The following is a 22,078-nucleotide window of genomic DNA, read 5'->3' as shown; positions in this document are numbered from 1 at the left end:
TTTTGAAAATAGTAAAGCTAGTTGAATAACTTTTTGTCAAGAAAGAAGAAAATGTTTCAGAAAGGGATTTGTATCATAAAAATAACGTGCTATAAAATTGTAGTTAATATAGTTGGATAAATAATTAATTTTATGACCTTATGTAAGTGATTAAATTTGTAAGATATATGGTTAATAAATTTGTAATGTGAAATACCCTTAGAAATTAAAAAAAAAAAAACTGTGATTAAAATATGCAGTTAACTAAGGGTAGGGTAATTAGTAGAAAAGTAATTAGTAGAAAAATTCATCAAAAACTAATTATGTGATTTTAATTTAGTTTGAATTCTAAAATAACTTGAGATAAGATATTTTACGTACCTTTTATTCTTGACTATCTTATATATTCATTTTTAATATCATTGGATCTTGAGATTATGATATAATGATATGAGTATAGAAGATAAGTAAGGTAGGTAAAAAAAAATAAAAAAAAATAGAATAATATATCTCTTATTTCTGATCCAAAATTGCATAAACAAATTATTTGCAAAAAGAAATCGACCTGTTCTTTGTCATGCATCTCTTCCTTTTTTGAGATCCCTAGCAGCTAACGCTGGATTTGGTGTTGAATCTGGACCTTAACAATTCTTGTTATGAAACCGAAGTTTCGTCTTTTCAGTTTTGACCAAATCTGGGATTGGCTTTGTCATTTTCGAAAATTTTAACGATCTTAGTTGTGAACAACCCCAATTTTAGTTCAACTGAAGTGCTTACACAAGTTACACTATTTGCACAAATTCCATTAAATTTGAGGGCTAAATATTCATATTCATATACCTGGGAATGTGTTTATTTTTTTTTTTTTTTTTTTGATAACAATGTGTTTATTTTTTTATACATGCCGTTAATACTTAACCAGAATCAAACTTTGACATGTTGATACTCGGAATTAATATATCCTCCAGCACCTAAGAGATAAGTAGGGTATGGAATAAAAAAATTACTATTTGATTTTTGTTCTATCTCGTTAATTCTTATCCTGAAAGTTTTATTCTACCTTTATTTTATGAGTTTTTCATGGAATTAAAACTTGTGAATTTTTTTTCTAATTTTTTAATTAGTTTAAAATAAGAACAAATCAAACAAGGGAAATGATATTGTAACAACCAAATTGTGTTACTACTAAGTTACTATTTACTATCAATCAATCTCACTGTTAGATCGATTATGTTGATCCAACGGTTATATTTATTTTCATCTTTGTATGGTCATGATTTCCCAAATTTAATACTTTATAAATATGGGGAATCATAACCATACAAAGGTAGAAATAAATATAAAGTATTAAATTTGAGAAATAATGACCATACAAAGATGAAAATAAATATAATCGTTGGATCAACATAATCGATCTAACGGTGATATTGATCGGTAGTAATATGATAGTAACACAACTTGATTGTTACAATATCATTCCCCATCAAACAAACTGATAATTAAATACTACACTAATGATTTTTTTAAAATTAAATAAAAATAAAATATAAAACGTGTTAAAAAGATTATTATTATAATTTATCCTCATTCCCTTGGTCAAAATAGAAAAAATAAAAATAAAAAGGCCTAATACTTATACGTATACTATTCACTAATTTTTTGTCTTTTTTTTTGAATTTGAATTTGAATGTCATAAAACAAGTAATTTTCTTTCTAGAATGAAATTTTTTCAATTTATTGTTATCCGTTTTTTCTAACCCAAAAAGTAATCTGCAGAAAAATTCATCAAAAACCAGTTTACCAATTGTGTGATTTCAATTGACACCTCTTCGCCCTGCATCTCTTGTGGATTAGAAATTAACAATTCTAGGTATGAACTCAAGTTTCTCTCTTTTTTAGTCTTTAGGCTTATTGCGGTTTAGACAAATCTGGGATTTGCTTTCTCTTTTCCGAAACTTAACATATAACCCTATTTCGTGAAATCCTAATTGTATCCTTAATTGAAGTTCTTATACTATTTTGCACAAGGTCCATGGCTAAATTTGCTTACTTTTTATTTATCCCAACTGTTAAAATGAAATCACCCTCCTTGTAGTGTAATAGAAAATTTGTTGTTAACTGTGAAGATGATTTCAACTTTTTGTATTTTTTCTGCTTGAGTGTAACTTAATAAGTGTTTGATATTATTAATAGGAATGCATAATTGTGTTGAGGGAAGTAAACGTCAATTACCACCATGGATGATGCAGAAGGTTGGTGCCAGCCATGTAAGTAACACTGGCAATGTTGTTGAATCTAATTGCTATATGGAAAAAGGAGACATCATTGCAGCAAATGCTACAAAGAAAGATCCCAAGAAGGAAACTTCAAAGAGGAAATCGAATTTAAATGCAAATTGTGAAGTTAAGGGAAAAAGAAATTTAGGCCAACAGGGTGGAAACAGCAATGATATTTCTCAAAAGAAGAAGATGAAGAAGAAAGGCGATAGGTCCAGCGGTAGAGTTCAGAGATCTTCTATAAAGAAAGGCCAAAATTTAGAGGATCTCAGCCATGGTAGTTATGATGTACATCCAGATCAAGCATCTAGTCTTGATGATGTTGACCTGACAATTGAAGATTTAATGGCCATAGCAGAACAGGTCATTTTCTTTTCTGTTAAGACTGAAGGAGAAAAAAATAGCTTTTGCTTTTGCTTGAGTAATCTGAATAGAAGTATGTTTACCATTTCTATCTATCATCATATGATTGAGTGGATTTAAGATATAGCCTCCTAAGACAAAGTTTATGGTGGGGTTTATATTCACCCTACCTCTGCTTGAACATTTGAACTTTTGTCTTGTGCATGCAGTATGTCAGAGATTATGAGAACACGGAGCAACAAGAAACATCAGGGAGACAGTGCAAATCAAAATGGCAATTTCCAGCTATAACTGAAGCAGGAACTACCCTTGATTCCCCTTGTGAAAACAAAAAATCATCTAGTTCTAGAAGGGAAGCTTTATATAGTTCTACTCCAACAACAACTGGTGAATTAATTGCTACAAGTTCCTCTCAAACAGGTCATCCTGCTCAAGACATGCTGGACCTGTTCTTGGGTCCCTTGCTGAGGAAAACCCTTGAGAAGGAGGAAAAGAGAAAATCTACTGTAGAAAGTTTAGAGATTACCCATGAGTTCAATAGGCTAAGTCAAGATGAAAATGTTGGAGAAGAAATGGTCCCCTTGATGAAGAAAAGAAACACTTTGAAAGACAAGGTGGCAATGTTTCTTGACTAAGATATGTAGATTCATCAACACTAATATGCATGTCATGGCAAATTGTAGATTCTTGCATGACGTATGGTAATAGCTTCACCTGTAAATGATTTGATAATTGCAGTCTCATCCTAAAAGTTCATCAGTGATAATGTTATAGTAGGTGTGTATAGTTCTTTATAGATCAAATTCTGTTACAATGAAATTGAATGTCAATCACCTGTTGCCAGGGGAGTGGGGAGGGTTGAGAAAGCTCTTCTTTACACAACAGTGTGGGATATTTCATTGACATATCATAAAGAAAAAGGTTATTAGTTTCCGCTGTTGTGAAGATTCCAAGGTACATTATGATTGTCAAGATATATGTTATGTGTAAAGAACCAATTCAACCCAAAAGCTTAAGCTGTTGGGTGAGGTTACATTAATGGTTTTATATATCTCAACATTATGTTATACTTACGTGTTCTGGGCGAGTCTGTTAGCTATAGGCCCATGGTCCATCTATATTGTAAACCTATCACGCAGTATATAACTACTACCTATCTATTTGGATGGGCAACTTTCTGATTAAACAACTTACCAATATGGTATCAAGAACCTACGAAAAGAAGAAGAAACCCTATAATAGAACTGGACCATAAATAGAGGAAGAAAAAAGTGGGGGGGACAAAACAGAATTTCACTAGGAGTGTCTTCTCTAGTCTAGATTGGTGGAGAATCCAGATTCAAGAAGAGAAAGAATAGTGTACAGAGTACGTTGTCTAAGGAATTCGAGAGGCCGGTCTCTCCCTCTAAAATTGTCTCCAAAACGGAACTCCCATGCCATCCCCTCCCTCCTTATAACCTGCTTCTGACCATTCAGTTAAAGGTCTAACTGCTATCAGTTACTAATTCTAACTACTTTACTAATTGAATTACTTTTAACTGATTGTGGCTGGCCTATTTGTTCATTGGGCCTGTCTTTATCTCTTCTAACATTGACTATCCTAATTGGGGTCTACTGCTAACATTAGAACTTCTGGAACTCTCAAAGGATGATTATGAACAGCTAAGGCAAGAGCAGGTTGGACCTGCAATTCCAAGTTTTCCGACAGCAAAGGAAGCAGGGATTGGGAAGTCAGTTGAGGAGAAATAGCCTTCTTCAAAAGGGAAACGTGGAAGACTGTGAGGGGGTAACTGAAGCTTATAAGCCACCTGTCCTACTTTCTGTACAATCTAGAATGGCCATAAAAGTGTGGACTCAGCTTTTCATTCACATTCTTAGCAAATGACTTTAGTGTATTAGGCTGCAGGTTAAGGAAAACGCATTCTCCAACCTGATGATGGACCTCCCTGCGATGCTTGTCAGTTTGGATCCTGGGCTTTAAGAAGATTAGCCCTCAATTTCTCCTAGTAAACTATCTCGTGTTCAGCAGTCAGCTGATTAACCTCCTCAACCATAGAGGGAACTGTTGTGCCTTTACATTTTAAGTAATGGAGTTGGTCTAGGCCATCTAAGGATTTGAAAGGAGGGAGCTGCGTGGAGCTACTATGATGGACCTGAGTTAATTAGAATGGGCCTGAGTTAGTTAGTTTGTTATGGAAACTATTCTAGAATATTCCTAAAGTATAGGATAAAAGGTAGGCAGTATGTATAGTGTGGATATGCATTAATTCAGTATTGGTTTAGTGGGGAAATTGGGAGACCTCTAGAAAACTCTTGAGCCTAGGTCTGTTGGTTTGAGGGGGAATTGAGATTTCTTGGGGTTTATTTTCTGCATATTAGTGTATGAAAAAGAGGCATGGCCTCCATTATCTCTATAATTTCAGTGTTATTTTTCTGGTTCCATCATACTATAATTGGTATTAAATCAAAACTCTGCCCAGCATAACCACTTTAGCCACTGTTTGGGTTTGCTTCTTATCTCACAGTGCAAATAAGTTTCCAAACACCTATTCACTACCTCAATTTGGCCATCTGACTCTAGATGGTATGCTGAGCTAAATTTAAGCTTTTTCTAGCCATTCTGAATAGCTCAGTCCAGAAATGACTAAGGAATATCTTGTTGTCTCTCTATGATACAATCATGGCTGGAAACCTGTGTAACTGGACCACCTCCATTAGGAAAACTTCTGCTACATCACATGCAGTAAAAGGGTGGCTGAGTGGTATAAAATGAGCATACTTGGTGGGTCTATCCACCACTACTAGTATACTGTCTTTGCCTTGAGCCTTAGGAAAGTCCTTGGAAGTATCAGACCAAATATTAATGTGAATGGGCAAAGGATAAGGTCTGATATTTTTGGCACACATCACAGGCTCAAACATTCTGCTGGATATCCTTCTTCATTCTGCTGGATATTTTAGGTGCGAAAGGATCCTGAATGCTCTCCAATTGCCTGAGTTATGTTATAAAGGTACCATTTTAGTGATCTAGTTACATGTCTCTTGTTCTTCAGTTAGCTTGACCATATTGAATAACCTTTGTGTTTTTGAGGAACCTTGTGACAAGTTCATATGTTGGATAACTTCATTTTGTGTGGACAATATATGACCATCACTAGTTGGTTGAACGTTCATCAATACATGTTTAAGAGATTTTTCCCCCCTTTTTTGCCATTGAAGCTAAAATCATAATAATAGCAAAAGGGAAAGGAGAAAACTCCAATGCGGAAAGAAAAGCCTTTTTTTTATGGTGCTTCTAAGTGGGTTGCTGGTTGCATCGTAAGCTATCTTCATTTTTGTTGTTTATCTTTTACTTTACTCTTACATATTGAATCTGAACCGAAAAACTATATTTAGAAATAAAGAATATTGGAACTGCCACTTTCTTTATTGCTACGATGGCATTATAATAATAATCCCTCCAGATGAATAATATTTAATGCTTTATCCAATATCAGTGTGTATGCATTTTAATGTAGAAATCTTGATAGTCCAATTTTGTGTCCTATTTTCTTGACATCTTCTTGAATTTGGTGTCGGTATTCTCCAAACGTGAACTTCCTATATACAGAAGGTTCTTTGCAGCCATTGATCATGGTACTGTAAGAAGGGCATAGGAAGTATGCTATGGAGTATCTTTCAATTTTGTCATTTGCCACGACCTTGTGCTCCACGCTTTTGTACTCATCATTACTCCAGGCCTGTATTATTTGGGTTTCCCAAACCTTGTTAGTAAATGAACCATTGATATGTAACCGACGATTTAATAATTCTTTCTATAGTAGCAAATTGATGTGATCATGCATGCGTATTTGGTAATAGGATTATGTCAATAATGGATGCTGCAATAGTCATTCTGTCCGTCACTCTACTATTTTGTTATAGTAGTGACTGAGACTAGGGCTAAGAAGAATAAAATGGAGATGTTTCTTTAGTTTTTTTTCATATTTCATTTGTTGCCTTCGAAAGCGCCGTAGTTTTAGTTGAAGGGTGCGACAAATAACCATTTTATTCTCTACAAAGTTCGGCATCTTGATTCGTTGACTCATTTGCCTATGATAGAATATGTTCCTTTTGGAGAGCATTTTTGGTACACTCGGTATACCTACGACTTCCATTCAAAAATTGACACTTGAATTAAAAAAATAAAAATCTCTCTTTTCCATACACGTCACAAAAAATTTCTCATTTTGATTGACCCGTTGCACCGAGTCAGTGGTGCGACAGGTGTACCTAACATATTTCGATTCTTTGATAAAAAGTTGGCTTGCGTCCTTATGATTATTAGTTTAAGCATAATAACTCCTGATTTTGAAAATTCTTTTTGGTACTACAACATATTTTCTCCTCTAGATGTTAGAAATGGTACATTCATAGTGAAATGACAGCTAATTTGCTTCAATAATACCTTATTAATTTTCTGTGGCTGTAGTAACATGCAAAACTAACTTTTACCTGGAAAAGGTCCCCGATGTTAACAATTAGAGCATCTGGATTTGGTTTTACAGCGACCCATTTGGAATCTTTCATGAGTTGGAGTCCACCAACTTCATCTTGATGTAGGATAGTAAGGAAATCACTGTCAGTGTGAGGCACTAATCCAAAAATTTCTTCTTTATATTTTGGGCAGGATGGATAGTGATTTAACCGCAGAAAGCTTGTGCTAGCATCACACAGTTTTTCAACTGCATCCTTTGGGTGTCCCATATTTTCTGCTAGAATGCTTGCCAATAACCTAGATACTTCTAACATAGCTGGTGCAAACTCATTTATTGCTTCCCTGCAAATCAGTTAGAAACAAATCACTTGAAGTTATAAGGGTGAAATCATGCATGTGCAACATAATTGTCCTTTGTCATCAGGAGCAGGTTGATTCCAGACAACTATATAACTATTTAAATTGGCTCTTATTTCAGTTCTCCTAAAGTCAGTACTATCATAAATTCATAATGCAAAAGCCACATAAATTCATAAATTGACAACTATAGAATGCTTTTTATTTAAGGGTTAACCTAGTGGTAAGGGGTGTGGACAATTGTGTTAGGTGGTGTGTGTAGCCTTTCTCATGTATCAAAAAAAAAAAAAAATTCATAATACAATGAATAAAAAGAGCAAATTATTCTAATATTCCTATAGTTCGAAAACCTACACGAACCTATCTTCTAAAGTTTACTTATATGAATGCTACAGGGAGAGATTGTGTGTCAAGCGGAAATTAAAATAATAAATACAAGACCAAATAGTAGTAGCTCAGTTGGTAGTAAGGAAACTAAGTAAGTAAAAAGGAAAGGGTCTCGGTTTGATATCCACATGCCACCTTTGGGGGGTTTAAAACTTTAAATATCTTTATTTCTTAACTCGCTCTTCACTCTGAATTAGTCTCGTAGCTGGCTCAAAAAGTCTAAGCTTATGGGGATACTTGAGAGGAGCCAACTCGCCTCAAAGAGGTAATTAGGATTAGGTTAACTCAAAATATATATATATATATATATATATATATATATATATATATATATATATATATATATATATAGGGTCAGGATCATTTTACACCAGTGTAAGTTACACTCTCAATCTTGTCCATTGATCCAACTTATATCTAAGGGTTAAATTTTTTTAGTAATGTGAGCCATTGAATACAAGTAAATCAATGGTCAAGATTGAGTGTAAGACTTCTAACTCTTACACTGGTGTAAGAATATCCTGCCCCATATATATATATATAAGGAGAGTAGTTATCTCTTGTAAGGAAAGCCAAGTGTAATATATAATCATGAGGTTTTATATCTACTTGGTTAGTTCCATGTCTACAAATCAGGATACGGATAAGTGAAGCGGCTTGGATGATTCAACCCTGAGATTAAGCAATCTCCGGAAGGGACCTTGTGCGCATAAATATGCTTTTTAACACCTCGAAAGAGAGTGGTGACTCTCACCAACCTAAGACACATCGATGACACTTTTGTCTTTGTTCTGCATTCATTTATCTTTGTATTTATTCTGTCTTCATGCTGTAGAATTGTTATCAAAGGCACGTAGTAAGAGAATGATTTCAACTAAGTGAACAATGTCAAAACTCAAAGCTAAGACCGAGAATAGATACCTTAAAGAACTGAATTCACCCCAACTATCTGCTTCTGAAATCATGTTGAGAGGAATGTGGAAAGCTTCTGACCACGAGAACTGATTTGAACGAGTAGCTGTTGTTGTCCCCCACCTGTATGGGTTATTTAGAAGCTTCTTCTCAAATGGTACTCCAAACAACTTCACTTGCTCTTCTCTCATATTTCTTAGTAGTTCAGGATTTATGCCATGGTTTACTACTTGGAAAAATCCCCATTCTGATGCTGCCCTGCATATTGCAGCAGTGCAAGCTATTCTTTCACTTTCATTAGAACTTTTAAGACCATTAAGGTCTATCAATGGCAGTTCACATGCATCCACTAGAGGATGATTTTGATCATTAAAACTTTTAGCCTGTTGGGGTTCAGCAAGATTTCTCACAAGTGCTCCATAACGGTGCAAGAGTGGTGGGTTTGAGTCGATCATTGTTGTACCTAGTTGTATGTGGAAAGCTGGAGAAGTAGAGGATAACATGTTGGAAATTGAGTTAGCAATTGCATTTATATTGTTGGATTGGAGAATGGATGCAAAGTGCTACGTAGAGTCCTCATATGGACAATCACTAAGGACAAACAGGACTATTTAGACCATGACAAATGTCAGATAAATAGAGATTTTAACTCCCTCATTGGCCATGTCTTGAATGAATAGCCAAAATATTGTGAAATGGTCACAGCAAGGGAAGTTGGCAAATAAGAACGAAAGAGGATTCCAACCCACACCTTTTGACTTTCTTCATGACACATAAAAAAACTGATTCAACGGTGGAAATAGTCCTTTTAGTTAGCATTAGCATCGAGTTACCACGAAGGAAAATGATATACACTCGGAAATTTTAGGTTTGTTTACAATATATAATCGATACTAGGTTTATTTACACTTTTGACTATTAGAGAATCGACAAAAACAACACTATCAAACAGGATATTCCAAGCAAAGTGTTGCATATAGTAGCAAGATAACTTGGAGTAGTTGATGTGTCTTACAATTTATAAAATCCCCATTGTTCTGCGAAATTTGTTGCTGTCTTAATGGCATATTATCTTCTGATTTGTCTTCATTTCGTTTATTGCATCTGCCGAAATGGTTGATAAACAATACTATGGTTTCTTGCTCCCCCGGCCTTATTGTGTATGTAATTATCATTTTTTTTTTTTTCTTAATGGCATGTTACATGCTGTTGAAATCGACACAATCACACACACAATCATAATCAGAAAAGAGAGAAAGAAAAGAAAAGTGGATACACAGATTTACCCTAGTTCAAGGCTACGTCCAGCAATATACACTATATTCTCCTTATTGCACTCGTTAAGACACTTAATTTATAAGAAAAATATAAATAGAATTAGTCACTCTAAACAACAATAGCTATTTGTGAGTCCAAACCCAAATTATTAAGACAAAAAAAAAAAAAAAAAACTCACAATAATACCAGGAGAGTCGTAATGTGAATGCAAACTATGTCGTACCCAACACATATATTGTATGGTACTTATATCATTACTCCTGTGGAAAAGGTAAAGAATGTATGTTTGAGAAGCTGTAACCTAAACTAGATGTATATATTCACAAAGTTAAGTGAGATCACATAATAGTAGTTAATCAATACCTCTATCTAACCAGAGCATAGATCTTAATATGTTTAATTTGTTAAAATCATAACAAAATATATTTTGATTGAGGCTAATTTTTAAAAGTATAGACTTCAAAGCAATTACAAATTATAAAGATTGTGATTCTTAGATTGGGTCAAGATACGTGACATTAGCCGGCGACAATTCGTTTCTGCATGACGAGATTTTGATTCTTATATTGGGCAAGATTTTCATTCGATTGGCTCAAATACCAAACTGGGCAATTTCCTTTAATCCTTTTTTGTTTTCCTTTTAGGCACGAGATTTCAGAACTGACCGGATTAGCCAAATGGACTGGGCACAAATCAATTTTTTTTCAATTAGTAAAAAAAATAAAATGAATTGATTCATGAACCAATTCTATATAAAAAAATAGGGAAATAATACTCTCATGCCACATGAGATTACATCATTTTCCTACACAAATTCGTTTTCCGTGCTAATTAATTTTTCTTTTCTTTTTTAATATAAAATATGGGACCTACATTTAACTTATCTCTACTTTTGTTCTCTCCTACAATCCTACAACATAACAAAACTTAAACCCAAAAAAATATGGGCTTTGAGCTTTTGCTCTCACCAGAGAAGTTTCAACTTTGCAGCTGACTCAAAATAAGGTGGGTCCCACCTTCAATTAAAAAAATAAAAAAGGAAGAGAAATGGCATGCAAAATGAATTGAGTGTGGCCTAAGATGACTTTTTCTATGAAAGGAGTATTTTTCCCAAAAGAATATATATGAAATCTTTTTAAAACTTTTCACTATATAAATTATTTGATTCTCAATTATAAAATTGAGGTGTATTGGGATTTGGGAACCAATATCGTGTTAAATGATAAAGAAAAGAATAGAAACACTTAAGTTTTTTCATGCTAAGAAAAATTCTAAGGTTCTAAATAGCAAGGAATTATTCTTGTTTTGAATGTTTATTACCTCAACTATAGCATTCAAATGGTTAAAGTGGGAGACAATAGTGACCCAGTGATCATATATAATCTATCAATATATAATGAAATAAAAGGTTTTTCTGCTAAATGTAGCTCAGTTGACAATATGGGCTTAGTAGTTGAGAAGAGAATCTAAATTCAATTTCTATTAAATATATCTATAGAAAAGAGTTATAGTATTATAGCCTGTTCAAAAAGTTGAATGATAGCTTGATACTGACTTAAGTAGAGGTGTTTATCGGTTTTGGCCAACTATACGAACACTTGGTTTATATTGTCGAGTCCACACCCAAACCAATGAAACCTATCTTTGGTTCGAGTCTTGGGTTTCATGATTCGGAATCCGATGACCCGTTAGCTAATCCTTCGACTCGAACCCTCTGTATTTTAGTTTTTTGTTTTACTTGGATGCAACGACGGACTAAGGAAACTATATGACGAGGGGCAAAAATTTATATTATTATTATAAAAAGGCAATGCTAATTTTGATTGGATGATCACGCTAAGAATATAAAATACCTATTAAGAATAACCTAATAAAATTACGAAAAAGTTTGCCAATTTTTTGGTTAGAATGTCAATTTTTTTCTTCCGATAACAGTGGTCCAATGCACCCTTTATTTTAATGAGGAACTAGCCTAGAGACCTTATATTTTGTTTGTAAGATCAATTTTTTATTGTTTACCTTCATGCCTTCTGGTGTTATAATTGCACTTTTTTATTTCTTAAGAATCTTATTTTCTCACTTAGCTATTATTTAGCACAAACAGTAAATTAATTAATGTGTTATTTATTTTCAAACTGACCTTTTTCTTGACCAGCAAAGTCAAAACTTAAATATTCTTCTCCTGAGTTCTGATATGACAATCTCTGTACAAATTTTTAATGATTATAAAAAGAAAATTAGATAATCAATCAATATAAAATCAAATTCTAGACAAATTTGACTAGAGTGAATATTCATTAACTCTTCTTTGTATAAAATGGAAAAATCAGCTTTTCACATTGATTGGAGGGTAGCAGACCAAGAACAAAACCTGCTATATATGTTGACAAGTTGAATATGATAAATAATAGTTATCTCTAATTGAGTGCAATGAACGGGAAGAACACGTTTCTTATGAATATCATCGCTTGTTTTTCACTTTTTAAAAGCACTTTTGAAAATTTTCTTTTCCATACCATGTTGCATACATATAATAAAACATATTTTCATATTTAAGAGGGGAGCAGGGGCTCATCCTAGCCCCATGTAGGTCTGCCCCTACTTGGATGCTGAAGCTCTATCGTTCGTCAACAACACTCAGCCATCCGTTTCCAATAACTTGACTAACTTATTTCATATTCATTGCACGCAACTGTTCTTGGATTTTCCAATTTTTGCCTTTCTCTTTTTGGCTTTGATTTCCAATTGTGACTTACTTTATGCATTTTATATAAATTGTTTCATTACAATTATTGATTGAATATATATATCTCTCTATTACTTTGAACTTTGAATATCCGCGGGACACGACGACACGTGAAGTAAAGTACGATATCCTTTCATGTAAAGATGCAAATAAATGTAATTAGTCACTGCCAATACTGCTTTCCTCTTTCTTTGAGAGGCGTGTCACAACGCAAATGAATCATTTAACTAATATTTAAGGATGAAACGACGAAATTGAATCTACAACTCGATTTTCCATTACAGTGTCGTAGGTAAAGATGGTGGTTTTATAACTGCTTTAATAACATTTTTTTGGGATATTATATTTGAGGTGCTGCCTTGGATTAGTTTCCAAGTGGTTATATTATATGTTTTCCTTGGCCACAAGCAATTGAATTGAATAAAGGATCCTATAGTGAGTTACACATTTCAAGGGTTTGTCATGCTACAAAACTATTTAATAAACAACTTTTTCAATAACTGCTTCAATGAAGGATTGAAGGCCCCATATGTATGGTTGCTAGCGCACATAAATAACCATGGCAATTGTTAAATAATTCGCTTTTTGTCATATCACATGACAAGATCATTTTTCTGCACACACAAATCAAGTGTGGGTCCCACGCTTGAAAAAAAGTCAAACTAAAATCAAGATACGGCGCCGTATCTTCAAGATACGTTGCCGGATTCTTGTTGCAGGAATGAACAGTATCATTCCTGCAACATGATTCTTATATTTCCCATTGTTAAATATAATAATCTACTTGCAAACAGGTATTCTTAGAAGAAGAGTAGTTTAGTAGGTTCCTAACTACTTGTTTGTAGTACAGTGTGTATGTACAGTAACTTCTAATAGTTGTAACTTACTGGGGATATTTTTTATTTTTTTGGGGGGGTACAATTTATTGGGGATTAACCTCTTAACTATGGGGAAATAACCAATAAACAATAATCTATGTTGATTCCTTCATGTACATACAATCAAGAAATCATGTAAATAGGATTTGCCTTTACATATTATATAAAAGCTATCAACCGTTAAACATAATCATCACTCAAGCTTGAAGTACATGGCAAACTAGCATCATAGATATACAACAGTTCCTATGGCATGGTAATACTCTGAAATCAATAAAGGTGCATTCAGCTCATCAAACCATTGTTATATTAATTGCTTTCCTATTTTCATTTTTTTTTTTTTTTTGCGAGGAAAATGTTTTTTTATTTATACAACAGGAGTTTCAGGTTTTCCTTCAAATAAAATGAATAAACCAGGGAGCAGTAAGATCAAAGATGGACTAGAATCTGTGGAAACTCCTGAGATTGTGTAGATATCAGTTACTCACTGGCTCCTCAATCGCATGTAGTACCAAAAAACTTGCAGCAAAGACTTGTGTAGCACATAAAAATGAGAACCTCTCTACACTGATGCACTTTGATTTGTGTAGGCAATGTTGATGGAGACAGCACTTTGCCCCCTTGAATTGGTAATACATAATAAACCAATCAACTTTTATATTTGATATTCTACAATTGACAAATATGACCTAACATTCGTGCTTTTTAAGATAACCAGCTTTAAAGGTTTGGTGCAAGGTATACAGCCAAAATGTATAATGAATATGCTAATCATTTTTAAAAACAGAGAATTACAAGAGGACAAGAGGTCATCATCAAGAATGATGCTTTGACTATTAGCAGTGACAGCATGTCCAGTTAAACAAGCTCTGATTATTAGGTCATACTAACATGCAGCCAAATATAAATGCACTTGAATAGTTCCATATTAAAAAACTTCATTGATTTCAACTTATTTGGTAGCAAAAAGAGAAGTCACAGCTACCATGCCTTCAAATTTCCAAACCAACTAGGTTAAATCAGTTTATTTGAATCATATAGTAGTGGTTTGGTTCTTTTTCCTTACTAAATAGCTTGTTTTGATTCGCTATTTTCCTGTGGACAATGAATGTCAATTATTCATGTGCTTGCACACACAATACACACAGAAGCATGATTGTACAACTAAAAAAAAAAAAGGAATACAAGAAAATAGTTAAGTTGACCATGAGCTTACCTATGTTCTATTAGGTAAAATACTAATTGCAAGATCCTCGTTAATGGAAACAGGCAGTGGTGGCATTTGGCTCATAATGCCAGGCATCTCTCTCATGCTGCACAAAATTAGTGAACTTCAAAAGTTAATAGACATCAAATCCAAATATACAGAAAAATGAATTTGCATGATATTAACAGTAAACTTATTCAACAGATCACATACTCGTTAAGAATGGTACTGATATTGTGCCTTGCATGGCAAAAGAGGTCGATGTTATCCTGCAACTGTTTATTAAAGAACATGTCATTATCACAGCTTAGAGACCAAATACTATCTATATATAATTATGTATGAAGGAATTATGATGACAACATGAGAACGCACAAAAAGAAGATAGATAATAAAAGGGGAAAAAATCAAAAAGCATAAAGCCATTTGCCAACAAATCGATGCTCAATTCAGGTGATCATTAAATGTTAAACATTAATTTTATTTCCCCCCTGATAAGTTCTAACAGACTGAAACTTACCAGACTGCTGTTATAAATTAGAACCATGCTGCTATAGGGGAAAAAATTCATGGCTCAGGTGGTTTGAACACACAGTCCAAGTCGGAATTACAATTCTTTCAAATCATACTATGCAGAGTAAAATGAACTGAATGGAGAACCTAGTTAACAAATGATATTGAGAAATCAATGCAATACTTGCACACAATAATCAAAGAGGCAAATCTTGAAATTCAACAAAGCATCGAGTAATTCCATTCATTAAGAAGTTTAACTTAAGCAATTAGACAAAGACAATTCAATCATCATCTTAAATGGCATTTCAAACCTTGAGTCCAGCGACACAACAGCTTACCTTTCAATTCCATATGTGAATGTGATACCTTTCTTCCATTTCTAACAATTTTATCTTCCTAAACATGATATGAATTAATCATCCATGAAAAAATCTAGGCAGGTGAGATGCCGAATATAGCTAATATTTCAGCCATTTGTTAAAAATGGTTTCAGATTTTCCTTATTTGCGAAGGGCCTAAAATAATCAGTTGCATCAGTATTTATAAAACAGCAGTGAAACATATGAAGGTTGAGTTATTTACCTTGTAAGCAGATAAATTGGCAGTGATTTGACTAAAAGCTTGAGCATTCTGCTCCATTAGTTGCTTCACAGGACCACAAATTCCTGATCATACACACACCGAAGAAAGTATTTGATGAAATAAGGACACGGCCACACGCAATGTTATTAGAACCGGACCGGTCATTGACCCGGTCGAGGTATCGGGTCACTGGGTCAATGGTTCAACCGGTGGGTCACTGGTTGAACCGCATGAACCGGGTATATATATATAAATTTATATTTTATACTTAATTATATAATAAATATTTTAAATGGTGCAATTCAAACAATAACCTGATGTAGTCTAGTGGTAATTACTATATTGCCTATCCTCAATGTAAGGGGTTCGATTCCTCTTAGATGCAATTTTTGAAATAATTCTATTAACTTAATAGTTATATAATAAGTATATTAAATGGTGTATTATATTCAACAGGTAATGATAGTGTAGTGGTTTGAAGGTGCGCTCCTCACATCAAAGGGTCGGGTTCGATTCCCACCTGGCGCAAAAATTGGAATATTTTGTAACTTATTTTAAAAAACCGGTTTAAAGGTAAAACCGGTACCGGTTTACACCGGTTCAACCGCGGTTTATGACCGGGTCACCGGGTTGATACCGGGTCAAATGCTTAAACGGTCCAATATTGAAACCGGACCGGTTGATGGGCCGGTTTCCGGGCCAACCGGTCCGACCGGCCGGGCCGGGCCGGTTTTAATAACACTGGCCACACGGGTTCCAGTGACAAAAAAAGAGACAACAAAAGCAAAGGGGGGGGGGGGGTGATTTTAAGATTACATTATAATCCAAAGGGCTTAGATAACCAAACAAAAGATACACAACTGATGAAGAACGTGTAATATTTATGATAATTATTATTTTTTTCTTTTGCATAGATAGTAGGAAGCTGTCTTGCCAGCGGGTATGATGAGGAGTAGACTTGGATTTAGGGATCAAACTGATGTCACAACAATTTGTTGGGCATTGGATACTGCTCCATGGGCTTGTATTTAATATTGATGTATTTGTATTTTGGGATTTTAGAGATCATAATTGCTGGACTCGGGTTTAATTATAAAGAATTTGAGAAATTAGAGTTTAAGAGCATGTTTAGAACTGTTTTACAAAACAGGTTTTCGTTTTCAAAAATTAAAAAACAATAAAATCAGTTTGAAAGATTGTATTCACAGTATAATTACAAAAAACAGATGATTTAAAATAGAAAATATTTTCTCTCTCAGCAATGAAAAGTGTTTACATATAGATTCTTAAGACTGCCAGTCAAGAGCTCTAAATTTCAGTAGTAACTGAGCAGAAAATTTATAAATAAGAAATAATGTAGTTGCAACAAGAGAAAATGATGATAACATACGTTATAATTTATAAATGTTTAAAAAACAATTGATATACTGACCATCATATAGTATCCGCTGACTTTGGTCCATATGATGTGACATGCGAGAATATGCAGCCATACTTGGGGGCAGAGCTGAATGCAAATTTGTCTTTGATGCTGACTCCACTGGCTTATCCTGAAGAAGTATGACTTTAGAATACTGGTTCTTCAATCAACATTAGATCCTAAAGACATTAATTGATTCAATATATCAAAACCAGAATCCCATTTAAGGGATGCAACATAAGCACATTTTGTTTTAACATAACGCTTGAGTTATCATTGACATCCTTGACAAGATAGTTAAGCTGGTTGAGAGGGCTCAAAGCAACTGATTTCATACCACTATACTTGTTTGGTCAAAAACAATTATAATAATAATAAGGAATTTGCTAACGAATACCCTAGCGCATGGGTTGAGGATTTAAAATAAAAAATATTAAATAAAAGGTAGAAATGTTTAAAATCTTGGGATTTCAGAAGGCATTTAATACTTTTTTATTTAAGTAATTAGGATGACTTAATGAAGGGTATTTAATGCTTCACTATAGCAAGACCTTGACTATAATAGAAGAAAGAAAGAACAAAAATGTGAAAATTTTAACCATAAGGAGTTGGTTTAGCGGTGGACAAGCATTTGACGTATAAGTGGGCAAAAGGTTATAGATAGAGATGACAATTTTCAACAAGACTGGTGGCTGACGTGAAACTAGAAATTCGTGTTCATTTTCAAATTCGTGTCATCTTGAGTGTCAACTCACAAACATGACACTAACCCGCATAAATCTTCTTCAAGGTTACTGAGACACTTTGAGGTTTATGGGTTCTTCATGTCGTGTCATAAGCAACACACTTTGAGATTGACAGGTTATTTGTGTCATGTCGATCTGCAAAATAGGCGCGGATCATGTTTGTGTCAAAGGCTTTGACACGAATCTTTATTCGTGTAGAAAATATTCATCCGACCCCTACCCAATACAAACACGATTTGTTGACACGAATTGTCATTCATAGTTATAGGTTCGAATCCTAACTAAGAATCACTTGTGGCCAGGATGCAAATGAATATACTTGTGAATCCCCTAGTCCCGACATGGATGACTTGCCTTTGACTGGACCAGGGAAGTGGTTAAGTCAAAGTGTGTGCAAGCTAACCCATAACCACCTGACCACACTATCCAAAAAAATGCAAAAATTTAAGGGGAAGTGTAAATGAATTTTACTGAACTAATCACATGCAAATATGTGGGCATTTGGTATAATATGTAAGTATTGGGGATATTAGGCATTAATCAAAATAGGGAGAATGCAAAGGTTAGGAGAAAAGAGAGAATTCACAATATAACTATGAAAATTCTCAAATGGTGTTATATGATCCACCGATTGTCATTTAGTTTATATCAACCAATAAAGCAATAGGATCCACCAATTAAATCAACCAATATAGTAATAGAATTCTTATTCTACGAACTCTCCTTTAGTTTAATTTTTTTTCAAAGATCTTCAAACTCAGGTGAAGTATATTTCAAATTTTTTATGAAAACGTTTCAATTCAGAAGCCTACTAAAAACATCAAGTAGAGAATCAGTGAAAATTACATAAGATTGACTTGACAATTCTTCAACAAACACTAAATTATAAGAATCTGATGAGCCCTTAAAGCAAGTATACAGCAGGAGGCAACAAAGACACCAGGCCAGAATGCAGGGGATCAATCACGGCAATGCAGAGAGATCCAACAAGTCAGGAGAAGAGTTTGTTATAGAGGAGTTGGATAATAGTCAGGATGGGGTTAAGTAGTTTGTTATTAGGATAAGGCTAAGTAGTTTATTATTATTCCTTATTAGGATAATATAATGATTTAGTTAGTTAATGATAATTTAGTTTGTTATTACTTATTATTATATAGTTTGTTTGCTGTTTGCTGTTACTAGGTAGTTTGTTATCAGGTGGTTTAGTGATAAATAGGTAGGATGGGGCTGGGGAGAGGTATGCATGTTTTTTATGAATTGAGTGGCAGGTGAGGGGAGTGCTTTTATTGGGGAACCCTCTGGGTAGCTTAGTGTTGCTTTCTGTTCTAAATTTCCTTTGGAGACACATTGATAATAAATTCAGTCGTCCCTTTTGGTACCACCATAAACATAGTATACGTACACCAGCTTCCCATTTTTCACATACCTTTCTGTTATTGACCTTCTTTCCCAGACTGTGTTCTTCTGGTTTCCTTCGCTTTCTCTGCAAAAGGTTTAAACAGTATTTTAAGCTTTCATTAACAGACGTAAAGGTACAATCTACATAAGTACCCAAGTCCATTGCTTAATGCAATATACACAGTGCATAATCTTCTTTTTCGTGGAAAAAACTATATGCAGGACACTAATCATTTTTCCACCTTTAAAAGGGGGAAAAAAAGGCAAGGAAAATTAACTTGGTTAATTTTATTAAGAGTCTACTTTGGATCATGAGATGAAATATAACCCTTAAATAGGGTTCTAAATAGTGATCTGCGGTGGCAATTGTAGCCACAATATTTCTGTTGCAGCCACTGCAACCATATTTTGGCCCAATTGAAAGTTTCATCAGCTTTATTTTCGTGCATTTTTCTGCAATTGCTGGAACTGCTACCATGACTACAACCAAAATCTAAAACATTGCCTTTAAATAAACCACTGATACCAACGGCACTTGCACAAAACTTCAGCAACACAGCCATGCAAAACTTGAGCCATTGCATCAATGCCAAAACTAAAATATAGGAGGAAGTAGGGGGCAGGAAACAAGAAAAGTAAATTTTGAATACATTTGAAAGGGGAAGCTCCACTATAGATAATCCAATTTTCAAGCAATTAATTGCAATATATTCAAGTGATTTTAATGCATTAAGAATTTAAATTTGTCTTTTGTACTTATGTACAGCATATGTTTCATTCATAGGCAGCATTACAATATGGAGATTGGAGAAATCGTCGAAAGCAAAAGAACTCACTGTCATCCACCTACACCTCAAAGCAACATCACGAACAGTTTTATCAGGCAACGTGGCAGCAATTTTGATATACCTCATGATACTCGGCTCATCAGCATAGCTAATCATGAAACAGAAGAATCATGAAAACAAGAGTTATGAAATATACACTATAGAAAGAGAAAGAAATATCAGTATTAGCACATATTAATATACTGTACAACGACAACTTTAGCAAAGGCACTATAACCGAAGTAATTCTAGAAGAAGAGAAAAGCATAAGACCAATCAAATGTTAGCAGTTAGTAAAGAAAAGAATACTTAGTACCATTTTAAGTAGGAATTCGAAAATCACATTTGGAAACTGAGAAGGTCATTATAAGAAAAACAAAGCATGTAGTCCATGGATACAAAGACAGACACCATGATTGATGTTATGCTTCATGATAAGTCAGACAGACAGCACGATTAGTCCAAAGACATAAACGACTTCATCCCAAATAAAATTTTAAATTTCTGATCATATAAGATCCAAAATTATTTTCATGAGAAAGTAAATTGAAAACAAGTTACTAAGGACTAATGTGACACACAGATGCCAAATTTAAGTAAAAAAGAGCTAAAAATAACTAGTGAGAACAAAACTACTTACTTGACAAGGCCCTCCTCCAATTTATACTGTTCATCAACAGACCACTCAACAGCCAACCCTGTGTCATGCTTCAGCCCTGGGACTGAATCAAGAAGAAGAGAAGAACTACCAGCTTGACTCATGACAGGGTTGCTGTTAATGATGGTTGAATTCCCAGAATATATCATCCCAGTTGTACTACTTAACCCAAAATAATTACCCATTGGAACCATCTCGGACAAGCTATTAATAGTACCAGGCTGAAATGATATTGCATGCCGATTCAAAGCGGAATCTATATCTTGATTGTGAAACCCAGGGTTTGACTCTGCTGCCATCCTTATCGCTCGTTACTAGTTGTATTTAACGATTTCCCAAAATCACCATAAGCCACAAGTAGTACCAACAATCATTTTCAAATAAATAATACCAATAACAAAAGTCTGCACCAATTCAGGGTATCCATCCAAGATCAAAATCATTCAGATTCCATAAAGGAAAAAATAGTAATGAAATAACCACCCGGAATTATAGCTGAAACACCCAGAGAAAGCTCTATATCAAGCAACAGTAGTTGATTAAGGGAATTTGTTGAGACCCCAGATTAAGCAACCAGAAACCCCACGATCAAAACCCTCCAAAAATCCAAACTTTAGCTCAGAAATGAAGAGCACAGAAAAGTAGAGAACAACCCACAAGACGAAGCCTGAAGTGAAAGGCCACAAAAACCCAAATCAGCTTCTAGTAAAAAGAAGAAAACTTCATCTTCAAAGGAGTCAATTATGGAGCAAAGGTGCTACAAAGCAAAGGAAAAATGATAAAAGCCCTAATAACAGCAAAATCAGACGTGTCGTAACACAACAACAGGGAGTAGAGAGAGAGAGAGAGAGAGTTACCTTTTGTGTAGCAACTTTCCGACTCAGGCCTAGTTGGTTGTGATGTTGGGTGGTGTCTTTTTTATTCTCTCTCTCACTACACTACAATGCTATTACTGCAATACCATTTGGCATTTGCTACTTTCTGGGTTTGCGCTTTGCTTTGCTTTGTGACACACACACACTCACACATTCTCTCTCTCTCTCTCTCTCTCTCTCTCTCTTCCACCCCTCT

General features: G+C 34.3%; 3 protein-coding genes across 5 annotated transcripts; 1 reads left to right on the top strand and 2 right to left on the bottom strand.

Annotated features, from left to right (window-relative positions):
• Positions 1-1,769: 1,769 nt before the first annotated feature.
• Positions 1,770-3,390, top strand: LOC133288435 (uncharacterized). 2 transcript variants are annotated; one of them, XM_061486191.1, is made up of 3 exons: positions 1,770-1,849; positions 2,229-2,618; positions 2,828-3,390. In XM_061486191.1, the coding sequence occupies exons 2-3, from the start codon at positions 2,286-2,288 to the stop codon at positions 3,251-3,253; spliced, it is 759 nt and encodes a 252-aa protein (XP_061342175.1). In that variant the 5' UTR covers positions 1,770-1,849; positions 2,229-2,285; the 3' UTR covers positions 3,254-3,390. The 2 variants fall into 2 exon arrangements, with proteins under 2 accessions (XP_061342175.1, XP_061342174.1); XM_061486190.1 differs by having other exon boundaries at positions 1,781-1,849; positions 2,173-2,618.
• A 2,737-nt stretch (positions 3,391-6,127) lies between these two features.
• On the bottom strand, positions 6,128-9,206 carry LOC133288417 (gibberellin 2-beta-dioxygenase 6-like). The gene is made up of 3 exons (XM_061486169.1): positions 8,761-9,206; positions 7,113-7,437; positions 6,128-6,358 (listed from the first exon to the last, which is right to left on the bottom strand). Exons 1-3 carry the CDS (start codon positions 9,204-9,206, stop codon positions 6,128-6,130), a joined length of 1,002 nt encoding a protein of 333 aa, XP_061342153.1.
• A 4,602-nt stretch (positions 9,207-13,808) lies between these two features.
• On the bottom strand, positions 13,809-22,078 carry LOC133288370 (uncharacterized). 2 transcript variants are annotated; one of them, XM_061486104.1, is made up of 9 exons: positions 21,865-22,078; positions 20,990-21,764; positions 20,359-20,458; positions 19,551-19,607; positions 17,391-17,508; positions 15,959-16,041; positions 15,074-15,135; positions 14,870-14,966; positions 13,809-14,273 (listed from the first exon to the last, which is right to left on the bottom strand). In XM_061486104.1, exons 2-8 carry the CDS (start codon positions 21,304-21,306, stop codon positions 14,870-14,872), a joined length of 834 nt encoding a protein of 277 aa, XP_061342088.1. In that variant the 5' UTR covers positions 21,307-21,764; positions 21,865-22,078; the 3' UTR covers positions 13,809-14,273. The 2 variants fall into 2 exon arrangements, with proteins under 2 accessions (XP_061342088.1, XP_061342087.1); XM_061486103.1 differs by having other exon boundaries at positions 20,990-21,674.

Source organism: Gastrolobium bilobum, unplaced genomic scaffold (assembly GCF_033153095.1).
Source record: "Gastrolobium bilobum isolate Gb01-03AN ecotype WA unplaced genomic scaffold, APGP_CSIRO_Gbil_v1 utg1578, whole genome shotgun sequence".
NCBI lineage: Eukaryota > Viridiplantae > Streptophyta > Magnoliopsida > Fabales > Fabaceae > Gastrolobium > Gastrolobium bilobum.
The sequence above is the reverse complement of the archived record's forward strand: the minus strand, read 5'-3'. Positions and strand labels throughout refer to the sequence as shown.

Excerpts from the sequence above, each read along its gene's own strand:
- LOC133288435 (XM_061486190.1), top strand. The coding sequence starts at position 2,175 with ATGCATAATTGTGTTGAGGGAAGTAAACGTCAATTACCACCATGGATG. Across the intron at positions 2,619-2,827 it reads TAATGGCCATAGCAGAACAG|TATGTCAGAGATTATGAGAA; the intron begins GTCATTTTCTTT and ends TTGTGCATGCAG.
- LOC133288417 (XM_061486169.1), bottom strand. The coding sequence starts at position 9,206 with ATGATCGACTCAAACCCACCACTCTTGCACCGTTATGGAGCACTTGTG. Across the intron at positions 7,438-8,760 it reads GGTGAATTCAGTTCTTTAAG|GGAAGCAATAAATGAGTTTG; the intron begins GTATCTATTCTC and ends ACTGATTTGCAG. Across the intron at positions 6,359-7,112 it reads ACATCGGGGACCTTTTCCAG|GCCTGGAGTAATGATGAGTA; the intron begins GTAAAAGTTAGT and ends CAAATAATACAG.
- LOC133288370 (XM_061486104.1), bottom strand. The coding sequence starts at position 21,306 with ATGGCAGCAGAGTCAAACCCTGGGTTTCACAATCAAGATATAGATTCC. Across the intron at positions 16,042-17,390 it reads TCAGCGGATACTATATGATG|GAATTTGTGGTCCTGTGAAG; the intron begins GTCAGTATATCA and ends GTGTATGATCAG. Across the intron at positions 15,136-15,958 it reads CCAATTTATCTGCTTACAAG|TTGCAGGATAACATCGACCT; the intron begins GTAAATAACTCA and ends TTTAATAAACAG.